Genomic DNA, 20,937 nt, shown 5'->3' on the forward strand with positions numbered 1-20,937 from the left:
TGAGAAAAGCCGAACATTGGCCTGCAGTACCTCATTTGGCCTGAGGTACGGGGGCCCAGGAGCTGAGAAAAGCCGAACATTGGCCTGCAGTACCTCATTTGGCCTGAGGTAGGGGGGCGCAGGAAACAAGCCAAAGTGTCCTCGGGCCTTTTCGGACGTTTTCCGCGCTCTCTGGCGCTCCCCCACCTCTGGCCGCATTTGGTATTGCATCCCATTGAAGTCAATGCGGAACAAATTTTTTTTTCGTTTCCATTGACTTCAATGGGAAAACTTGCTTTGATATGCGAGTGCTTTGGATTACGAGCGTTTTGATTTGCGAGCAACTTTTTTTTTAAATTCTAACTCGGTTTGTGAGTGTTGACTCACAAGACGAGCAGAATTCAAGCTAAATAGGCCTGCAGTACCTCATTTGGCCTGAGGTACGGGGGCGCAGAAGCCGAGCAGAGCCGAAAATAGGCCTGCAGTACCTCATTTGGCCTGAGGTACGGGGGCGCAGGAAACGAGCCGAACTGTCCTCGGGCCTTTTCGGACGTTTTCTGCACTCTCTGGTGCTTCCCCACCTCTGGCCGCATTCGGTATTGCATCCCATTGAAGTCAATGCGGAACAAATTATTTTCGTTTCCATTGACTTCAATGGGAAAACTCGCTTTGATATGAGAGTACTTTGGATTACGAGCATTCTCCTGGGACGGATTATGCTCGTAATCCGAGGTCCCACTGTATATATGGACAATGCTCTTTTAAGGGGGCGTGGCAAGGGGTGTGTCCTATGCCTGGATGCTTTTGCTGATAAGTGTCCCTCATTCCCTCATTCCCATCTCAAAAAAGTTGGGAGGCATAGGACTACAGCCTCCTACACACAGGTCCACTCCACCCGGCCTCCTGCATTGTCCAGGGACAACATGTGTTGGCTACATACTCACAGGTATGGGGTAGTAAGCTCCTATGACCCAGGACTTTCCCACCTAGCCTATATGTGGGTGCCGACTCACCCCTGGTATCACTTGTGGAAGGGCTCTACTTAAAAGGAGCTTGACACCTAGTATAGGGTGACCAGACATCCCCGGGTACCGGGGGCAGTCCCCGGATTGAGGACACTGTTGAGCAAGTCTGTCCCTGGTTTTGTCCCCAGATTAGATTTGAACAGAGGCAATTTCAAAGACAGTCAGTGCAGAATAATAAAAAAAAAAAAATCTGAATTACACACCCCCACTCTGCCGCTCCTACTAGCTCAGGAGGGGTGTATTTCAGTGGTGGCTGGTGCTCAAAATTTTTGGGGGGGCACAAACAAAAAGAAAAAAAAACATCAATTGCAGCCTCACTGCGCCCATCAATTGCCACCACTGTGCCATGCCAAACTGCAGCCACTGTGCCATGCCAAACTGCAGCCACTGTGCCATGCCATTGTCGCCACTGTGCCATGCCATTGTCGCCACTGTGCCCAACAATTGTCGCCACTGTGCCATGCCAAACGCAGCCACTGTGCCATGCCATTGTCGCCACTGTGCCCATCAATTGTCGCCACTGTGCCATGCCATTGTCTCCACTGTGCCCAACAATTGTCGCCACTGTGCCATGCCAAACGCAGCCACTGTGCCATGCCATTGTCGCCACTGTGCCCAGCAATTGTCGCCACTGTGCCCAGCAATTGTCGCCACTGTGCCCAGCAATTGTCGCCACTGTGCCCAGCAATTGAGAGAGAGAAGGAAAGAGAGAAAGAAAGAAAGAAAGAGAGAGGAGAGAGAGAGAGAAAAAGAGAGAGAGAAAGAGAGAGAGAGAGAGGAGAGAAAGAAAGAAAGAAAGAAAGAAAGAAAGAAAGAAAGAAAGATGAGAGAGGTGAGAGAGGAAGGGGAGATGAGAGGGGAGATGAGAGAGAGGAGAGAGAGGAGAGATGAGAGAGAGAATATGAGAGAGGAGAGATGAGAGATAGGGGAGAGGAGAGAGAGAGAGAGGAGATGAGAGAGAGAAGGTGAGAGAGGAGATGAGAGATAGGGGAGAGGAGAGAGAGAGAGGAGATGAGAGAGAGAAGATGAGAGAGGAGATGAGAGATAGGGGAGAGGAGAGAGAGAGAGAGAGAGAGAGAGAGAGAGAGAGAGAGAGAGAGAGAGGAGATGAGAGAGAGGAGATGAGAGAGGAGATGAGAGATAGGGGAGAGGAGAGAGAGAGAGAGAGAGAGAGAGAGAGAGAGAGAGAGGAGATGAGAGAGAGGAGATGAGAGAGGAGATGAGAGATAGGGGAGAGGAGAGAGAGAGAGAGAGAGAGAGAGAGAGAGAGAGAGAGAGAGAGAGAGAGAGAGAGGAGATGAGAGAGAGAAGATGAGAGATAGGGGAGAGGAGAGGGAGAGGGGAGAGGAGAGGGAGATGAGAGAGGAGATGAGAGAGAGAAGATGAGAGAGGAGATGAGAGATAGAGGAGAGAGAGAGAGAGAGAGAGAGAGAGAGAGAGAGAGAGAGGAGATGAGAGAGAGAAGATGAGAGATAGGGGAGAGGAGAGGGAGAGGGGAGAGGAGAGGGAGATGAGAGAGGAGATGAGAGATAGGGGAGAGAGAGAGAGAGAGAGAGAGGAGATGAGAGAGAGGAGATGAGAGAGGAGATGAGAGATAGGGGAGAGGAGAGAGAGAGAGAGAGAGAGAGAGAGAGAGAGAGAGAGAGAGAGAGGAGATGAGAGAGAGAAGATGAGAGATAGGGGAGAGGAGAGGGAGAGGGGAGAGGAGAGGGAGAGAGAGAAGATGAGAGAGAGGAGAGAGAGAGAGGAGATGAGAGATATGGGAGAGGAGAGAGAGAGGAGATGAGAGATAGGGGAGAGGAGAGAGAGAGAGAGAGAGAGATGAGAGATAGGGGAGAGGAGAGAGAGAGGGGGGAGAGGAGAGGAGATGAGAGATAGGAGATGAGAGATAGGGGAGAGGAGAGAGAGAGAGAGAGAGAGAGAGAGAGAGGAGATGAGAGAGAGAAGATGAGAGAGGAGATGAGAGATAGGGGAGAGGAGAGAGAGAGAGAGGAGATGAGAGATAGGGGAGAGGAGAGAGAGAGGGGGGAGAGGAGAGGAGATGAGAGATAGGGGAGAAGAGAGAGAGAGAGGGGGGAGAGGAGAGGAGATGAGAGATAGGGGAGAAGAGAGAGAGAGAGAGCGAGGAGATGAGAGATAGGGGAGAAGAGAGAGAGAGGGGGGAGAGGAGAGGAGATGAGAGATAGGGGAGAAGAGAGAGAGAGAGAGAGAGGAGATGAGAGATAGGGGAGAAGAGAGAGAGAGGGGGGCGAGGAGAGGAGATGAGAGATAGGGGAGAAGAGAGAGAGAGAGAGAGGAGATGAGAGATAGGGAGAAGAGAGAGAGAGGGGGGAGAGGAGAGGAGATGAGAGATAGGGGAGAGGAGAGAGAGGGGGGGGGGGGAGAGGAGATGAGAGATAGGGGAGAGGAGAGAGAGAGGGGGGCGAGGAGAGGAGATGAGAGATAGGGGAGAAGAGAGAGAGAGGGGGGAGAGGAGATGAGAGATAGGGGAGAAGAGAGAGAGAGGGGGGAGAGGAGAGGAGAGGAGGGATGAGAGAGAGGAGAGGAGGGATGAGAGAGAGGAGATGAAAGGGGGAGATAACAGAGAAGAGATAAATATATAAAACGTTTATAATACAAGTTTATTTATATAGATTAATAATAAAATATAGATATATAATAATAATAATAATAATAATAATAATAATAATAATCATTATTTTATATATGAATATGAATTATCCAACTTTAGGACCTGGGCCACAGCGCCACCTGTCGCTCAGCTTACGCCCGCACACCCTGCCGGTCTCATCAACGCCACAAACCTCATTATTATCTAGCGCCACCTGCCGGTCAGTCCTCGCCAGCACACCCTTTGCCGGGGCTCCTCTACCACGCATGTCAGCGCAGAGAGGCGTGGTCCCGATCCCGCCTGCCATTGGAGGAGAGGACGGTGCAGACGGGGGGCGTGGCCGTGAGTTGAGTCCTCCGTTATCCAAGCCATTGCTGAGCCCGGGTCTCGGCTCTTCCATTGACACGCAGCGATGCCGAACATCAAGATCTTTAGCGGGAGCTCCCACCAGGATCTGTCCCAGAAGATCTCCGACCGCCTGGGACTGGAGCTGGGCCGGGTGGTCACTAAGAAGTTCAGCAACCAGGAAACTTGGTAAGAGGGGGTCGGATGGACGGGAGGGGGGAGGACGGTACACGGCGGTCACGTGAGAGGACCGGGAGATGGAAGCAGCTGGCGGCGCGGGGTGATGGCAGAGAAAGTTGAGCGCTGGGCCGCGGGGGATGCCGGGAGTTGTAGTGCAGGAGAGGCGCGAGCGGCCTTGAGCGATCGCACACGTGACTACAACTCCCAGAGTGCCCCGCGCGGGCAGCGCATAGAGCGAGCCGACCATGTGGGTGGTTCGTCAGGTTAGAGGACCTGCCAGAATGTGTACCGGAAGTGACGTTTGATCCCCGCCATCTTGCTACACCCCGAACTCTTCCGCTTTAAGGATACAGTGAGAAGGCGGCAAGCGGACATCTTGTTACACCCACCCCGGAGTTTTGCACAATACACTTATTTGTAACCGTTAAAGTGAGTTTATATAGTGAAATGCAGGATTTAGAAATCCCTATGACTGTTTTGATGTTGAATTGTAAAAGCAGTGACAAGCCTGCTGATCTCAGAACACGGTTGCTTTTAAAATTCAACATAACCAGTCATACGGATTTCTACATCATGTATTTCACTATATAAACTGACTTTACTGTTTCAAAATAGGTGTAAAATGCTAAACTCTGGTGGGTGTAACAAGATGTCCGCTTGCCGCCTTCCCACTCTATTCTTACTGTGGGAAGGCGGCAAGGGGTGTACCAAGATGGCGGTGCCGGAACGTCCCTTCTGATGGGTTGCCTTTTCTGATGAAACATGGGCACAAAGGGGGTGGGGGTGTCATCCCCTGACCACATGGCGCCATCTACCGGTGGGGGGGGCTCAGTCGTCCTATATTGGTGATTATAGTCCAGTGATAGTGAGCCTTAGCATCCCCAATGTTTTGGAACTACATTTCCCATGATACTCGTGCACTCTGGAGTGTAGTGGAGCATCATGGGAAATGTGCTTACAAAACATCGGGGATACCAAGGTTCATCATCACTGCACTATAGGGTGACCCTAGCCCTCGGCCCTTACTTTTCAATTTTGGCTCCTAACCTTTGCCCTTGGTGCATAATAACCCTTGTCTCCCAGACCCTAACTCCACACCCCTTAGCCTCCTAACCTTCGGGCTCCCGACCCTAAGCCCTGGCCTCCTAACCTTCGGGCTCCCGACCCTAAGGCCCTTTTCACATTGAGGCGTTTTTCGTGCGGTACAGCGCTAAAAATAGCGCTGCTATACCGCACGAAAAATCATTCCCTGTAGTATTCAATGTGAAAGCCCGATGGCTTTCACACTGAAGCGGTGCGCTAGCAGGAGCGCTCCAAAAGTCCTGCTAGCCGCATCTTTACTGCGGTATAGGAGCGGTGTTCCCATTGAAATCAACGCGGGCGGTATTAACCCTTTTTCAGCCGCTAGCAGGAGTTAAAACCTCACCGCTAGCGCCCGAATATCGCGGTAAATACGACGGTATAGCGGCGCTACAAATAGCGCGGCTATACCGTCAACGCGGCTCCACGCCTCAATGTGAAAGAGGTCTTAACCTTCGGGCTCCCGACCCTAAGCCTTGGCCTCCTAACCTTCGGGGCTCCCGACCCTAAGCCTTGGCCTCCTAACCTTCAGGGCTCCCGACCCTAAGCCTTGGCCTCCTAACCTTCAGGGCTCCCGACCCTAAGCCTTGGCCTCCTAACCTTCAGGGCTCCCGACCCTAAGCCTTGGCCTCCTAACCTTCGGGGCTCCCGACCCTAACCTTCGGGGCTCCCGACCCTAAGCCTTGGCCTCCTAACCTTCGGGACTCCCGACCCTAAGCCTTGGGCTCCTAACCTTCCGGCTCCTACGCTTTGGCCTCCTAACCTTTGGGGCTCCCGACCCTAAGCCTTGGCCTCCTAACCTTCAGGGCTCCCGACCCTAAGCCTTGGCCTCCTAACCTTCAGGGCTCCCGACCCTAAGCCTTGGCCTCCTAACCTTCGGGGCTCCCGACCCTAACCTTCGGGACTCCCGACCCTAAGCCTTGGGCTCCTAACCTTCCGGCTCCTACGCTTTGGCCTCCTAACCTTTGGGGCTCCCGACCCTAAGCCTTGGCCTCCTAACCTTTGGGGCTCCCGACCCTAAGCCTTGGCCTCCTAACCTTTGGGGCTCCCGACCCTAAGCCTTGGCCTCCTAACCTTTGGGGCTCCCGACCCTAAGCCTTGGCCTCCTAACCTTTGGGGCTCCCGACCCTAAGCCTTGGCCTCCTAACCTTCGGGCTCCCGACGCCTAACCCCTTACCCTAATGGAAAAAAAATTATAATAAAAAAAGAAATAAGTTAAGGGAAAAGCTGAAATACTTGGCAACAAGTGATGCAGCAGAAAAGTATTCTCTATCAGCTAATAAAATAATGTTGTATAAAGTTGCACCAAAAACGCTACCCTTGGGTGTGAGTGTGGCCTAAACCTGGACATGTACTGTGGCTGGTTGGCTAGTGGATATAAAAACATAATTTGCACGTGTTGCATATCGCCGCTCATCCGGCACGAGAGCTGGAATTCCAGGGACGTTATTCAGTCTGTTGGGGGTTTTAAAGCGTCGCCGATAGGAAATTTTAGGTGCCAAAGTTCATAGTCTGTCCAGGTGAGCTCAGTTTGACTTGTTTGGTGTCTATGTACTCGGTGTGATCTCATGTTTGAGGTTTCACCAAAAAAAAACTGATTAATCTATTCAATGTGTGCGCTGGGATTACCGCCGGCGTACTCCTCACTGAATCTCTGCGCTTGGTAAACAGATGTGATATCTTCTGATCAAAGAAAATTGGAAGTATCGTCACTTTATTTAGAAAAATAAGATAACGTTTGTGGGGGAGGGGTCAACTAATCCTTAGGCCTAACGTTGGCATTTTCATATCGCTGAATATTCTTATTGAAGTTCTAATACCGGTTCTCTTTGGTTTTTCAGCGTGGAGATCGGGGAGAGCGTGCGCGGAGAAGACGTGTACATCGTTCAGAGCGGCTGCGGAGAGATCAACGACAACCTGATGGAACTTCTGATTATGATCAACGCGTGCAAGATCGCCTCCGCGTGTCGCGTCACCGCGGTCATCCCCTGTTTCCCGTACGCCCGCCAGGACAAGAAGGATAAGGTAAGCCGACGTCTGACCAACATTGTTCTCCTTCATCTGCCGTCGTCCGTCATTTCTCCTAAGATTGTCTTCTTCTCTTTTTTTAGTCTCGGGCGCCAATCTCTGCCAAACTTGTTGCCAACATGTTGTCTGTGGCCGGCGCCGATCACATCATTACCATGGACCTTCACGCTTCTCAGATCCAGGTAGTTTTTATATATTTTTATTATTAATTTCTTAACATTATCTTTTTATTATATAGTATATTTGCTTTTAATTTTTAATGTTTTTATTACCGTATTTATCGGGGTATTGCACGCTCGGGCATATAGCGCGCACCCCTAAACACACCATTTACAAACAAAAATGGAATAACACAGACAAGCCAGTAGCCTCCTCACCTCTCTCCTCTGTCACGTGCCCCTATGAAATACCACCTCCTGTGTCCATTGACACAGACAGAGGGACTCCACTCCCGTCCCGTCACTGGCTTTGATTGACATCACTGGGAACCAATGGCTCCCTGTGCCCCAGGATCGAAAGGGGTCTCAAGTAAAGGGGGGTGCAAAGCGGACACCTAAACCATTTTTTACCCCAATGCAAGGAATGCATTAAGGTAAAAAAAATGTTTAGACTTTACAATCACTTTAAGAATATACCGTATTTATCGGCGTATACTGCTCATTTTTTTGCCCTGAAAATCAGGGCAAAATCGTGGGTGCGCGATATACGCTGATCCCCGCGCTGAGATTGAACCACTGCGCCGGCATATAGTCGGGCAGGCTCGGCTCCTCTCGCGGTCACGTCCTGTACGTCCAGGACGTGACCGCGAGAGGAGCCCGAGCCTGCCTGACTATACCCGAGTGTACTGCGCTCGGTATATGCCGGCGCAGTGGTTCAATCTCGGCGCGTATATCGCGCACCCACGATTTTGCCCTGATTTTCAGTGAAAAAAAGTGTGCGGTATACGCCGATAAATACGGTATATTCTTAAAGTGATTGTAAAGTCTAAAATTCTGCGGATGGCAGAGGGGTGAGGAGGTTCCTGGCTTCTCTGTGCGATTCCATTTTTGTTGTTTGTAAAAGGTAAATGTTTTTTTTTTTTTTTTAAACCCAGTTCACACCAGATGCCGTTCTGTGTATTTTTTTTATTTTTTTTGCACTGTAAACTGACTGCATGGTGTGAACTATAGAGCCATTGGAATACATGGAAAACACTGCATTTTTAGTGCAGAAAAATGTGCATGGAACTGCGTCTGGCTTGAACTGGCCCTAAATGATAATATAATTAGAATATAAAGTTCATTTTAGATATTTTATTATATTGCCAATAAAGGGTTTATAAAAGGTGTATATGTGTGTATATGTATATATATGTATGTATGTGTGTGTGTGTGTATATATATATATATATATATATATATATATATTACACACACGCGCTCTTGCAGAGAAACGCACATTGGGCCTAAGAAAAAGGAAAGGTCTGCTTGCGCTTTTGTTTTCTTCTGCCACCTCAGATGGATGATTGTTAAAAAATTCAGGACCCTAACGCATAGTATTATATAGCAGTACTTATCAACTCCAGTCCTCAAGGCACCCCCCCCAACAGGTCATGTTTTTCATTATTTTGCACAGGTGATTTGATCAGTTTCACCTGATAGAAATCCTGAAAACATGACCTGTTGGGGCGCCTTGAGTTGATAAACGCTGCTATATACTACTTTGTGTTGGGTCCTAAAAAAATTTAATCTCCATCCGAGGTGGCAGAGAAACACAAAACGCTGGTATATAGCAAGCAGAGAGCACTATGGTCTTCACTGTCTGATTTGTTGCTCCATGTATGGTCTTTCAGGGCTTCTTTGATATTCCTGTGGATAATTTATACGCTGAACCTGCCGTATTGAAGTGGATTCGGGAGAACATTGCCGAATGGAAAACTTGCACTATAGTGTCCCCCGATGCCGGAGGTGCCAAAAGGTGAGATCCTGTCTTTTAACCACTTAAGGACCGGACCAATATGCTGCTAAAATGACCCAAGGGGTTTTTACAATTCGGCACTGCATCGCTTTAACAGACAATTGCGCGGTCGTGCGACGTGGCTCCCAAACAAAATTGGCGTCCTTCTTTTCCAACAAATAGAGCTTTCTTTTGGTGGTATTTGATCACCTCTGCGGTTTTTTATTTTTTGCGCTATAAACAAAAATAGAGCGACAATTTAAAAAAAAAGGCAATATTTTTTACTTTTTGCTATAATAAATATCCCCTAAAAAGAGATTGAAAACTTTTTTTTCCTCAGTTTAGACCGATACGTATTCTTTTACCTATTTTTGGTTAAAAAAATCGCGATAAGCGTTTATCGATTGGTTTGCTCAAAATTTATAGCATTTACAAAATGGGGGATAGTTTTATTGCATTTTTTTTTTTTTTTTTTTTTTACTACTAATGGCGGCAATTATTTTTTTTTTTTTTTTTCTCGTGACTGCGACATTATGGCGGACACTTCGGACAATTTTGACCCATTTTTGGGACCATTGTCCTTTTTGCCCTGGTTCACACTGGGCTGCGGGAGTGAAGCCGTGCGAGTTCAGCTGAACTCGCACGATTTCACTCCCGCCGGCAGTCCCGATTTCGGCCGCGATTTAAGAGACATCTCTGCAGGTTTCTGCACAGATGTCTATGTAAATCGCGGCCCGAAATCGCAAAAAGTAGTACAAGAACTACTTTTTGAAATCGGTGCAGCGCCGCAAATGCGGCGTCGCACCGATTAGGACGGCGCCATTGCCGACAATTGGAGGCATTTGAGATGCGATTTCACATGTGAAATCGCATCTCAAATCGAATGAAATCGCACCCAGTGTGAACCTGGGCTCACACAGCAAAAAATGCATTGATTACTGTGAAAATGGCAGTTTAGGAGTTAACCACTAGGGGGCGCTGTAGGGGTTACGTGTGACCTTGTATGTTTTTCTAACTGTAGGGGGGCGGGGCTGGACGTGTGACGTCAATGGTCGTGTTTCCCTATATCAGAGAACACACGATCAATGAAGCTGCCACTGTGAAGAACGGGAAAGGTGCGTTTACACACAGCTCTCCCCGTTCTTCAGCTCCGCGGACTGATTGCGGGACTCCAGCGGCGATCGGATCACGGAGCTCCGGATCGGGTCGCGGGCCTGCGACCCACGGCTGGGCACTTAAAGAGGACGTACAGGTACGTGCTTGTGCCCAGCCGTGCCATTCTGCCGACGTATATCTGCAGGAGGCGGTCCTTAAGTGGTTAAACAGTTTGCACAACAGTTCACCATAAGATAGTTGAGGGCCTTGCTCATAAGAGCTTACAATCTAAAAGGGCGGGGCATTTAATTTGCAATTCCCACCCCAGAGACGAAGCAGCTTTCTGGTTCCCCTCCAAATTCTTTTTCTATTTTAGCCAATCCTAGTTTTCATTTTTTTTCTTACCGCGTCTTTCTTTTTTTTTTGTATTTCATTCCAGAGTCACCTCCATCGCTGATCGCCTGAACGTAGATTTTGCCTTAATCCACAAAGAGAGGAAAAAAGCCAATGAAGTGGACCGGATGGTCCTGGTGGGGGATGTGAAGGATAAGGTTGCCATTCTTGTGGATGACATGGCCGACACCTGCGGGACCATCTGTCACGCTGCAGAGAAGTACGACCCCCGGTGTTCATTAATATTTGGTTAGAAAAGCTGTAAAGGGTAAAACATTCCATACGGGAGATTTAAAGCCCTCAACGCTGTCCACAGAACGGGGCAAATGATCAGCAGCGATCTTTAATAGGCCTTTTGTCCTTATGCAAGGACTTCATATGACGTCCTCCTAGTCGCGCTGCTCGGCTTGCCCTCCGAGATCGGTGGTGAGCCATGTCCCCTCGGACACGGCGCATCAGGGTAAAGAGCCAATGACCTTGGCCCTTTACCATGTGATCAGCTGTGTCCAATCACCGCTGATCACAAATGTAAACGCAACGCTAACTTGCTGTTGCCAGCTTCTCCTCCTCGCACCCCAATCCTGTATGAAGAGAACCCAGGAACAGTGGGTTAGCAGTTAAATCCTTCAATACTGTGCGCCATACTGCCCTGAATAAAGTGTACCTGTCAGTGAGTGAGTGAGTAACTTGTATAGCGCAGCAAATGCGAACTTAATCGCCTCAAGGCGCTTGACATCCAGAGTAGTACAGATTTTTCAGAAGAGGTGGGTCTTTAGCTTTTTCCTGAATGCCCGATGGTTTTCTTCCAAGCGGATGGTCGTGGGTAGAGCATTCCAGAGCCGTGGTCCTTGGACCGAGAATCTTCGTTCTCCTTTCGATTTGTAGCGGGATTTAGGAATTTGGAGAAGGTTTTGGTTGGTTGACCGAAGCATGCGCTTGGTGACGTACGGTTTTATTTTCTCGCATAAGTATTGAGGAGCTTTTCCCTGTGAACATTTGTGGGTGAGGCAGAGCGTCTTGAATGTCACCCGGTCCTGTACGGACAGCCAGTGGAGGGACCTCAAGACTGGGGCGACTGATTCCCACGGCTTTTTACCTGTTACCAGTCTGGCTGCCGTGTTCTGGACAACTTGTAGACGCGCCATCTGGTATTTTGGTAGCCCTAAGTAAAGGGAGTTTGCGTAGTCGAGTCGTGAGTTGATGATTGTTCCGACAACTACTGCCGTGTCTTCTTTCGGGATAAAGGGGATGAGTCTACGTAGCATGCGGAGCAGATGATGAGAGCTGCTGACGACTGATCCTATTTGTGCATCCATTGTCATGTCTGAGTCGAAGATGACTCCGAGACTTTTGATTTTTTTTTTGAATCCCAACCCCACCCCCCATATAGGTGTGGCTGTCGGTGCTGCCCAGGGGCGGACTGACAACTCATGGGGCCCCCGGGCAGTAGATTATGGGGCCCCCGGGCAATTGGGCGATTATGGGCCCCCGGGCAATTGGGCGATTATGGGGCCCCCGGGCAATTGGGCGATTATGGGGCCCCCGGGCAATTGGGCGATTATGGGGCCCCCGGGCAATTGGGCAATTATGGGGCCCCCGGGCAATTGGGCGATTATGGGGCCCCCGGGCAAGTGGGCGGAGGAGAGATCAGCTGCAGGGAGATCACAGGCAATAGTAGTATTTGTGTTGCTATTGATAGTATGTGTTCTTCGTATTGATTTGTATTTATCACTGTTAATAACATTAAGTGATGGTAGTTTTATTAAGAATATTATTAGTATTTGTTACTATTAATAATGCTATTGATAATAAAGCAAATGCTATTAATAGTAACACAATTACTGTTTAATACTATTAATACTATTACTATAATAGTAACACAATTACTGTCAAATACTATTATTAATGGTAATAACACAAATACTATTAATACTAACACAAAGTAATAATTATTAGTATGTGTTAATAATTATAATAATTTATTAATATAATTGTTATTACTATAAAGTAATTTTTTTTTGTAAAAATATTAAAAAACATTACTTTTATTAATAAAACTATGATTAATATTCTTAATACTATTACTTAAGTTATAACAAATGGTAGTTTATATTGGTATATAATTTGTTTTTATTGCTATTAAGAGATTTTATTAAGAATATTAAACAATACTTTTGTTACTATTACTATTTTTGCTAGTATTAAGAATATTAATTGTATATGTTTTAATATTAGCAAAAATAGTAACAAATGGTAACAAAAGTATTGTTTTAATATTTTTAATAAAATAAAAAAAACTCTTAATAGTAATAAAAACAAATCCTATACTAATAAATTACTACCATTTGTGTTATAACTTTTAAGTAATAGTTTTAAGAATATTAATCGTAGTTTTATTAATAATAAAAGTACTGTTTATTAATATTCTTACTAAAAAAACTATTACTTAATAGTAATAACAATTATAATATTATTATTATTAACACATACTTATAATTACTACTTTGTGTTAGTAATTCTTAGTATTTGTGTTATTACTTTTAATAAGTGTTAAGAATATTAATCGTATATGTTTTGATATTATTATTATTATTATTATTATTATTGTTATTAAAAGTAATAACACAAATACTACTATTAATACTAACACAAAGTAGTAATTATCAGTATGTGTTAATTATAATAATTTATTGTTAATAGTAATAACAATTATATTATTATTATTATTAAGTAATAGTTTTTTTAGTAAGAATATTAATAAACAGTACTTTTATTATTAATAAAACTACGATTAATATTCTTAATACTATTAAAAGTTATAACACAAATGGTAGTAATTTATTAGTATATGATTTATTGTTTTTATTACTATTAAGAGATTTTTTATTTTATTAAAAATATTAAACAATACTTTTGTTACTATTAATATATTTTTGTTATTAAAACATATACGATTAATATTCTTAATGCTATTATTAATGTTGTTGTTAAATGTAATCACAAATACTATTAATTATCAATACTACTAACACACAAATACTATTTTTATAACAAATACTATTACTACTAACACAATTTATTAATACTTTTTGATATATTAAAACACTAATAATACTAACACAAATACTATAAGTTATTACTAATAGTTTTTGTGCTTATTAAAATACTGTTGTTAATATTAGAGCTACATTTATTTGTGTCTTTTTTAATTCGGGGGTTCAGCTTTTAGAAGAATTTTAATCCCCTTTTCTTTTTCCTTTCTCTGTAGACTGCTTTCCGCCGGCGCCACAAAAGTTTACGCCATCTTGACGCACGGTATATTTTCTGGCCCCGCCATTTCTCGGATTAACAACGCATGTTTTGAAGCGGTGGTGGTGACGAATACGATCCCTCAGGAGGAGAAGATCAAACATTGCTCCAAAATTCAGGTATGTACACAAATAGGTTATCTGAAATGTGCAGGACCCCGGGGCACAGGACGGTGGGGGAGTTGGCGTTGTATAGAGAGGAGCCCCCTAGTGGGGGAAGCTGCTGATAGATGCAAAGTGACCCTATATCATTTAACGCAGTGGTCATCAACCTTGTCCTGCAGGGCCCACTAACAGGCCAGGTTTGCAAGATAACTGAAATACATCACAGGTGATATCATTTGCTGCTCAGTGATTGCAGTATTCTACTCTGCATCTCCCCAAGGTAATACATAAAACCCTGGCCTGTTAGTGGGCCCTGCAGGACAAGGTTGATGACCACTGGTTTAACGCATACCTGTAAAGACCACTTTCCCCCGTCACATGCAGTGGTCCCTTCTACTGTCTCTTGTGCCACTGGAAAACAAACAGGGCCAGTAAGAGCAGCACAACATGACCTTTGGGGTTGAAGGGACCGCTTTATTCATTCTTGTGTATGGTAGTGACAAACTCTGCATTGAATGTCTACATATCCAGTGGGGGGGGTCATTTCAGGCAGCAGCTGTTACTGCCTCATTGATGGGGGAGGGGGGTTTAAATTTAGCAGTCAGGATTGCATTTGGCTTTTAAAAATAATCATGTTGGCTCCATCGATCGTAGCTTATTTTTGGCTTTGGAAAGCCTCGTACATCCTTATTGAGGCTTTTCTCGGGTTCTGCGCAGAGAGGTTGCCTTGGGACTGCTGAGAACATTATAATTTGGGACTGATCTGCCTTTGGTGACTACAGGGTAGGGATAAACCAAGCAATGGTATTGTCTAGTCCCTGTGTATATGACAGTTGGCTGGCTTACCCACCCTGAAGCTGGAGCGAGGCCTGCTCAATTGTCCATAGACCACCTTGACCACTGACCTGGAAGTTGTTTTAGAGATGAAAAATTCTGGCATTTATTGTCCCTTCTTCCAGGTATGAAATTAACCACTTAAGCCCCGGACCAATATGCAGCCTAAAGACCCAAGGTGTTTTTACAGTTTGGCACTGCGTCGCTTTAACAGACAATTGCGCGGTCGTGCGACGTGGCTCCCAAACAAAATTGGCGTCCCTTTTTCCCACAAATAGAGCTTTGTTTTGGTATTTGATCACATCTGCGGTTTTTAGTTTTTGCGCTATAAACAAAAATAGAGCGACAATTTTGAAAAAATTTTAATATTTTTTACTTTTTGCTATAATAAATATCCCCCAAAAACATATATAAAAACATTTTTTTCTCCCTCAGTTTAGGCCGATACATATTCTTCGACCTATTTTTAGTAAAAAAAAATCGCAATAAGCGTTTATCGATTGGTTTGCGCAAAATTTATAGCGTTTACAAAATAGGGGATAGTTTTATTGCATTTTTATTATTTTTTTTTTTTTTTTTTTACTACTAATGGTGGCGATCAGCAATTTTTTTCGTGACTGCGACATTATGGCGGACAATTTTGACACATTTTTGGGACCATTGTCATTTTCACAGCAAAAAATGCATTAAAATTTCATTCTTTATTGTGAAAATGACAGTTGCAGTTTGGGAGTTAACCACAGGTGGCGCTGTAGGAGTTGGGGTGCATCTAGTATGTGTTTACAACTGTAGGGGGGGTGTGGCTGTAGGAATGACGTCATCGATTGTGTCTCCCCTATAAAGGGGATGACACGATCGATGCGCCGCCATAGTGAAGCACGGGGAAGCCGTGTTTACCTACGGCTCTCCCCGTTCTTCAGCTTCGAGGAGCGATCGCGACGGAGCGGCTATAAACAAATAGCCGCGCCGTGGTTCCCGGATCGCTCCCCGAGCGAACCCGACCGCCGCATGTAGCGGGGGGGTCCCGATCGGACCCCCCACCCGCTAATAGGCAAGGACGTACATTAACGCCCATGTGCCTGTACGTGCCATATTGTGGACATACATTTACATGCGGAGGTCGGGAAGTGGTTAAAACCATAAAGATATAATGGCCCGGATTCACAGACATCGGCGCATATTTATGCCGCCGTAACGTATCGCCTTTACGCTACGCCGACGCAGCGCAGAGAGGCAAGCACTGAATTCACAAAGCACTTCCTCCCAAATCTGCGCTGGGTTTCTCAGGCGTAGATCGCTAATGAGGCGTGACCCCATGCAAATGATGGGCCGAGCGCCAGACAGATACGTATCGCCAACTGCGAATGCGCCGTCCCGTGGGCGCATCTCAGTGTGCATGCTCACAATCGCGTCGGAACAACTGCCTAAGATACGTCGGATCACTGCCTACGGCGTGAACGTAACCTACGCCTAGTCATATTCACGTCCTACGTAATATACGTTGGCTTGTGTTCCCTGGTGCAGCCCTTTGCATGAATGCTGCAGAGTTGCACTTCCTTTATGGGGCATAACTTTACGCCGTACGTATGACTTTACGCGCACTGCGTCGGACGGACGTTCGTGAATCGGCGTATCTCCCTCATTTGCATATGGGAATAGAAAATCAATGGGAGCGCCAAATACGTCCAGCGTAAATATGCGGCCACTCTACGCCGGCGTAGGCAAGTTACGTCGGTCGGATGAAGCCTATTTTCAGACGTATCGTAGTTTCTGAGTCCGGCGCATGGATACGATGGCGCATATTTGCACTTACGCGGCGTATCTCAAGATACGTCGGCGCAAGTGCTTTGTGAATCCGGGCCAAAGTCTTCATAGGGTGCAGGGCTTTGCTTCTTTATGTCAGAGCTAGTGGTCTGATTACTGGTTGGATAATAATTTAGGCAGCAGGGGTGGAGGTAGCACAAATCTACAGAATTCATGAAGCAGGGCAATCCTTGCACTGCAGGCCCTCAGGTACGGCTTCACCTCCAGCAAGGAGAACCATGAGCGGCACAGTAGGGGCACCAAATCTGACTAGCAGTCAGAGGCAGCAATGCCTTCGATCAGGGGGTCTCCAAACTTTTAAAACAAAGGGCCAGTTTATTGTCCTTCACACTTTAGTAAGGCCAGATAGTGGCCAGTGAGGGCAGAAAATTACCCAGGCCCAACATCGAGAATAAATATGGCTTCAGGCTTGGTGATCAATAGGAGTAGTGTCCCATCATTGGTATCGGTGGAAGAAATGGTGCCCTATTGGTTTCAGTGGGAGGATTAGTGGCTAAAGGGCCACATCTGGCCTTCTGGCTGCAGTTTGGAGACTCCCTGCCTTAGATGACCTCACGCTGCAGAGATACAGCTACAGGATTGCCTAGGCACTGATCCACAAAGGTAATGAATGAGAAGCAGGGAGATCCTTGCACTGCAGGCTCTTGGGTGCAGCTTCCTCTCCAGTAAGGAGAACCATGCGCAGCACAGTGGTGACATTAAATGTCCAGAGACTAGCCAGGCAATGATGCGTCTACAGAACAGGATTGCCTAGAAAACGGTCCATAGAGAATGAAGAAGCAGGGAGATCTTTCATTGCAGGCCCTCTGGTATAGCTTCCTCTCCAGCAAGGAGCACTATCACAACAGTGAGCTCAAATATCGGGAGACAAGCCATTAGACAGTAGTAGTGTCTTGGATTTCCTGCTGCAGATATACACCTATAAAGCTACAGGAAAAAAAGTGCTTAAACCAGCATCTCTCAACCTTTGTACCCTAGAGGATCCCCTAAAATATTTGAGTTATCCAGGAATCCTTACTAAAACCAATTCCTTGGTGGTTGGTAGGAAAATCGCCCTTTTACATTGGTGGTCAGAAGAATGGTTGAAGTGGTTGTCAGAATGCCACCCTTACAGATGGCTAAAAAGATCACTGGGTTTATGGGGTTGGGTACATGCATCTGGCTTTGCCAAGTAGCTTTAGCACTGGAGCTATACAGGCACCATCCAATGGGAGGTCAATAAACCCCAGCTGAAGGAACCCCTAGATGCCTTTTGGAGGAACCCCAATTGAAAATGGTTGACCAATACGCTTGGATGTATACTTTTATTTCTCAGGTGGAATTGAGACAAATTGGTTTGGTCCAATAGTACTGGCCACAGTGGTCCCTTGCTGTCCACCAAAAAAGACTTCTTGGGCCAGATTCTCAGTCGAGATACGACGGCGTATCTCCAGATACGACGGCGTATCTCCAGATACGACGGCGTATCTCCAGATACGACGGCGTATCTCCAGATACGACGGCGTATCTCCAGATACGACGGCGTATCTCCAGATACGACGGCGTATCTCCAGATACGACGGCGTATCTATGCGCCCGATTCTTAGAATCAGTTACGCATAGATATCAGTTAGATCCGACAGGTGCAAGTCTCTTACGCCGTCTGATCGTAACTGCATATTTACGCTGGCCGCTAGGTGGCGCTTCCGTCGAATTCCGCGTCGCCTATGCAAATTAGCTAGATACGCAAATTCCCGAACGTACGCCCGGCCGACGCAGTAAAGTTACGCCGTTTTACGTTGGGCTTTTCCCGGCGTATAGTTACCCCTGCTATATTGTGGCGTAAGTGCAGCGTAACAATGTTAAGTATGGCCGTCGTTCCCACGTCGAAATTTGAAAAAGTTACGTCGTTTGCGCAAGTCGTCCGTGAATGGGGCTGGACGTCATTTACGTTCACGTCGAAACCAATGACATCCTTGCGGCGTACTTTGGAGCAATGCACACTGGGAAATTCCACGCACGGCACATGCGCCGTTTGGGAGAAAAACGTCAATCACGTCGGGTCACACAACATTTACATAAAACACGCCCCCCTGTTCCAAATTTGAATTATGCGGGCTTACGCCGGACGATTTACGCTACGCCGCCGCAACTTACGGAGCAAGTGCTTTGAGAATACAGCACTTGCCCGTCTAAGTTGCGGAGGCGTAACGTAAATCGGATACGTTCTGCCCGCACAAAGATACGCGATCGGACGTGAATCTGGCCCCTTGACTTTTGAACCTAATCCCTTGTAGATATTTTCCCGGAGATAGTAAATCTTTCCTTTTTGAGTTCAGATTAATTTTAAGAGACCTAAGATGACATTTTTGTGTAATAATTTTTTTTTTTTCTCCCCCCTCTCAGGTAATCGATATCTCTATGATCCTGGCCGAAGCCATCAGACGGACACACAATGGAGAATCAGTATCTTATCTGTTCAGCCACGTTCCTTTATAGCACTTCGCCTTCACGGAAAGAATGTTTCTCGAATACCATGTTCCACTGTTTACTTCTAAGAGAGGTGCGAATGACCCTCGCTCTTTTATCGGTTCCCCCATTCCTTTCAGTCGGGGCAATGGGGACGGTATTTATTTTCGCTGATGGGCTCCAGGCCCGCAGGCTATTCAGGGAACACGTTGAGGCCATCCATAATTTTTATTTTTGTAAAAGTGTTTTAATTCTCTGCTATGGAAAGTTCAAGATAAATGACCAGCTGTCAGGATGACTTTTTGAAGTGTTTTGTTGTTGTGAGTTTTTTTGTTTGTTTTAGATTTTCATCTATATTCTATAGTTGATATACAGAAGTATCCCATTTTGTGCTTGGAGACACTGGCACATTGCCCATCCTAGGTAGAGTCACAGTGCTTAAAGATGGCTCCATCAGAACCCTTCCCCCTCGCTCTTAGCGTGGCTTCCCTGTACATGTGATGTTATGTCCCCTTTTCGACCTGAGCAGCCAATCACTAGGCACTTTAAAAAGCTTACTTGGGGTGCTCGTCTGCAGCAGGGAGCTCGCAGCTTACTTGGGGTGCACTCTGCAGTGGGGAGGAGGTGAGGGGAATACAGAGCTTACTTGGGGTGCTCTCCTACAGCAGGGAGGCAGTGAGGGAACACAGAACTTGCTTTTTATCTGCACTTCTGCAGTGTGGAGGGAACACCGCTTTCCTAGAGCGCACTCCTGCAGTAGGGAGGTGGCAAGGGAACACAGAACTAACTTGGGGTGCTCTCCTTTAGCAGGGAGACAGTGAGGCAACACCGTTTTACCTGGGGTGTTCTCTTGCAGCAGGGAGGGAACATAGAACTTGCTTTGGCTGCAGCTTGCCTAGGGTGTACTCCTCCAGCAGCGGGGAGGAAACACACAGCTTGCCTGTGGTGTACTCCTGCAGCTGGAATACATCAGTACACAGAGCTTCCCCGGGATGTACTCCTCCGGTAGCGGGTAGGAAATGCACGGCTTGCTCGGGATGTTCTCCTGCAGCAGGAGGGAACACAGTGCTTGCACAAGGTGTACTTCTGCAGCTGGGATGATCCCTCCCAGCTGCAGGAGTACACAGTGCTTGCCCGGGATGTTCTCCTGCAGCAGGAGGGAACACAGAGCTTGCTTTGGCTGCAGCTTGCCTAGGGTGTGCTTCAGCAGCGGGGAGGAAACGCACAGCTTGCCCGTGGTGTACTCCTGTAGCTGGGAGGAATTCCAGCTGCAGGAGTACATCAGTGCACAGAGCTTGCTCGAGATGTACTCCTCCGGCAGTGGGTAGAAAACGCACAGCTTGCTCAGGATTTTCTCCTGCAGCAGGAGGGAACACGGTGCTTGCACGAGGTGTACTTCTGCAGCTGGGATGATCCCTCCCAGCTGCAGGAGTACATCAGTACACAGAGCTTGCCCGTGATGTACTCCTCGGGCAGCGGGGAGGGATCACAGAGCTTTCCCCGGGATGTACTCCTCGGGCAGCGATCACAGAGCTTGCCCGTGATGTACTTCTCGGGCAGCGGGGGGGGGGGAAAAAAGGGCTTGCCCGGGATGTACTCCGCGGGGAGGGATCACAGAGCTTGCCCGGGATGTACTCCTCTGGCAGCGGGTAGGAAACACACAGCTTGCTTGGGATGTTCTCCTGCAGCAGGACGGCACACAGTGCTTGCACAAGGGGGAATTCTGCAGCTGGGATGATCCCTCCCA

The 20,937-nt window shown here is 46.9% G+C and overlaps 1 protein-coding gene across 1 annotated transcript; it reads left to right on the forward strand.

The window, feature by feature from the left end:
• Nucleotides 1-3,901: 3,901 nt before the first annotated feature.
• PRPS1 (phosphoribosyl pyrophosphate synthetase 1) lies at nt 3,902-19,500 on the forward strand. The gene is made up of 7 exons (XM_040322777.1): nt 3,902-4,149; nt 7,062-7,245; nt 7,332-7,430; nt 9,080-9,204; nt 10,718-10,891; nt 13,940-14,099; nt 19,128-19,500. Exons 1-7 carry the CDS (start codon nt 4,028-4,030, stop codon nt 19,218-19,220), a joined length of 957 nt encoding a protein of 318 aa, XP_040178711.1. The 5' UTR covers nt 3,902-4,027; the 3' UTR covers nt 19,221-19,500.
• Nucleotides 19,501-20,937: the final 1,437 nt, after the last annotated feature.

This window comes from Rana temporaria, chromosome 9, assembly GCF_905171775.1.
Source record: "Rana temporaria chromosome 9, aRanTem1.1, whole genome shotgun sequence".
In the NCBI taxonomy this organism is placed as follows: Eukaryota; Metazoa; Chordata; class Amphibia; order Anura; family Ranidae; genus Rana; species Rana temporaria.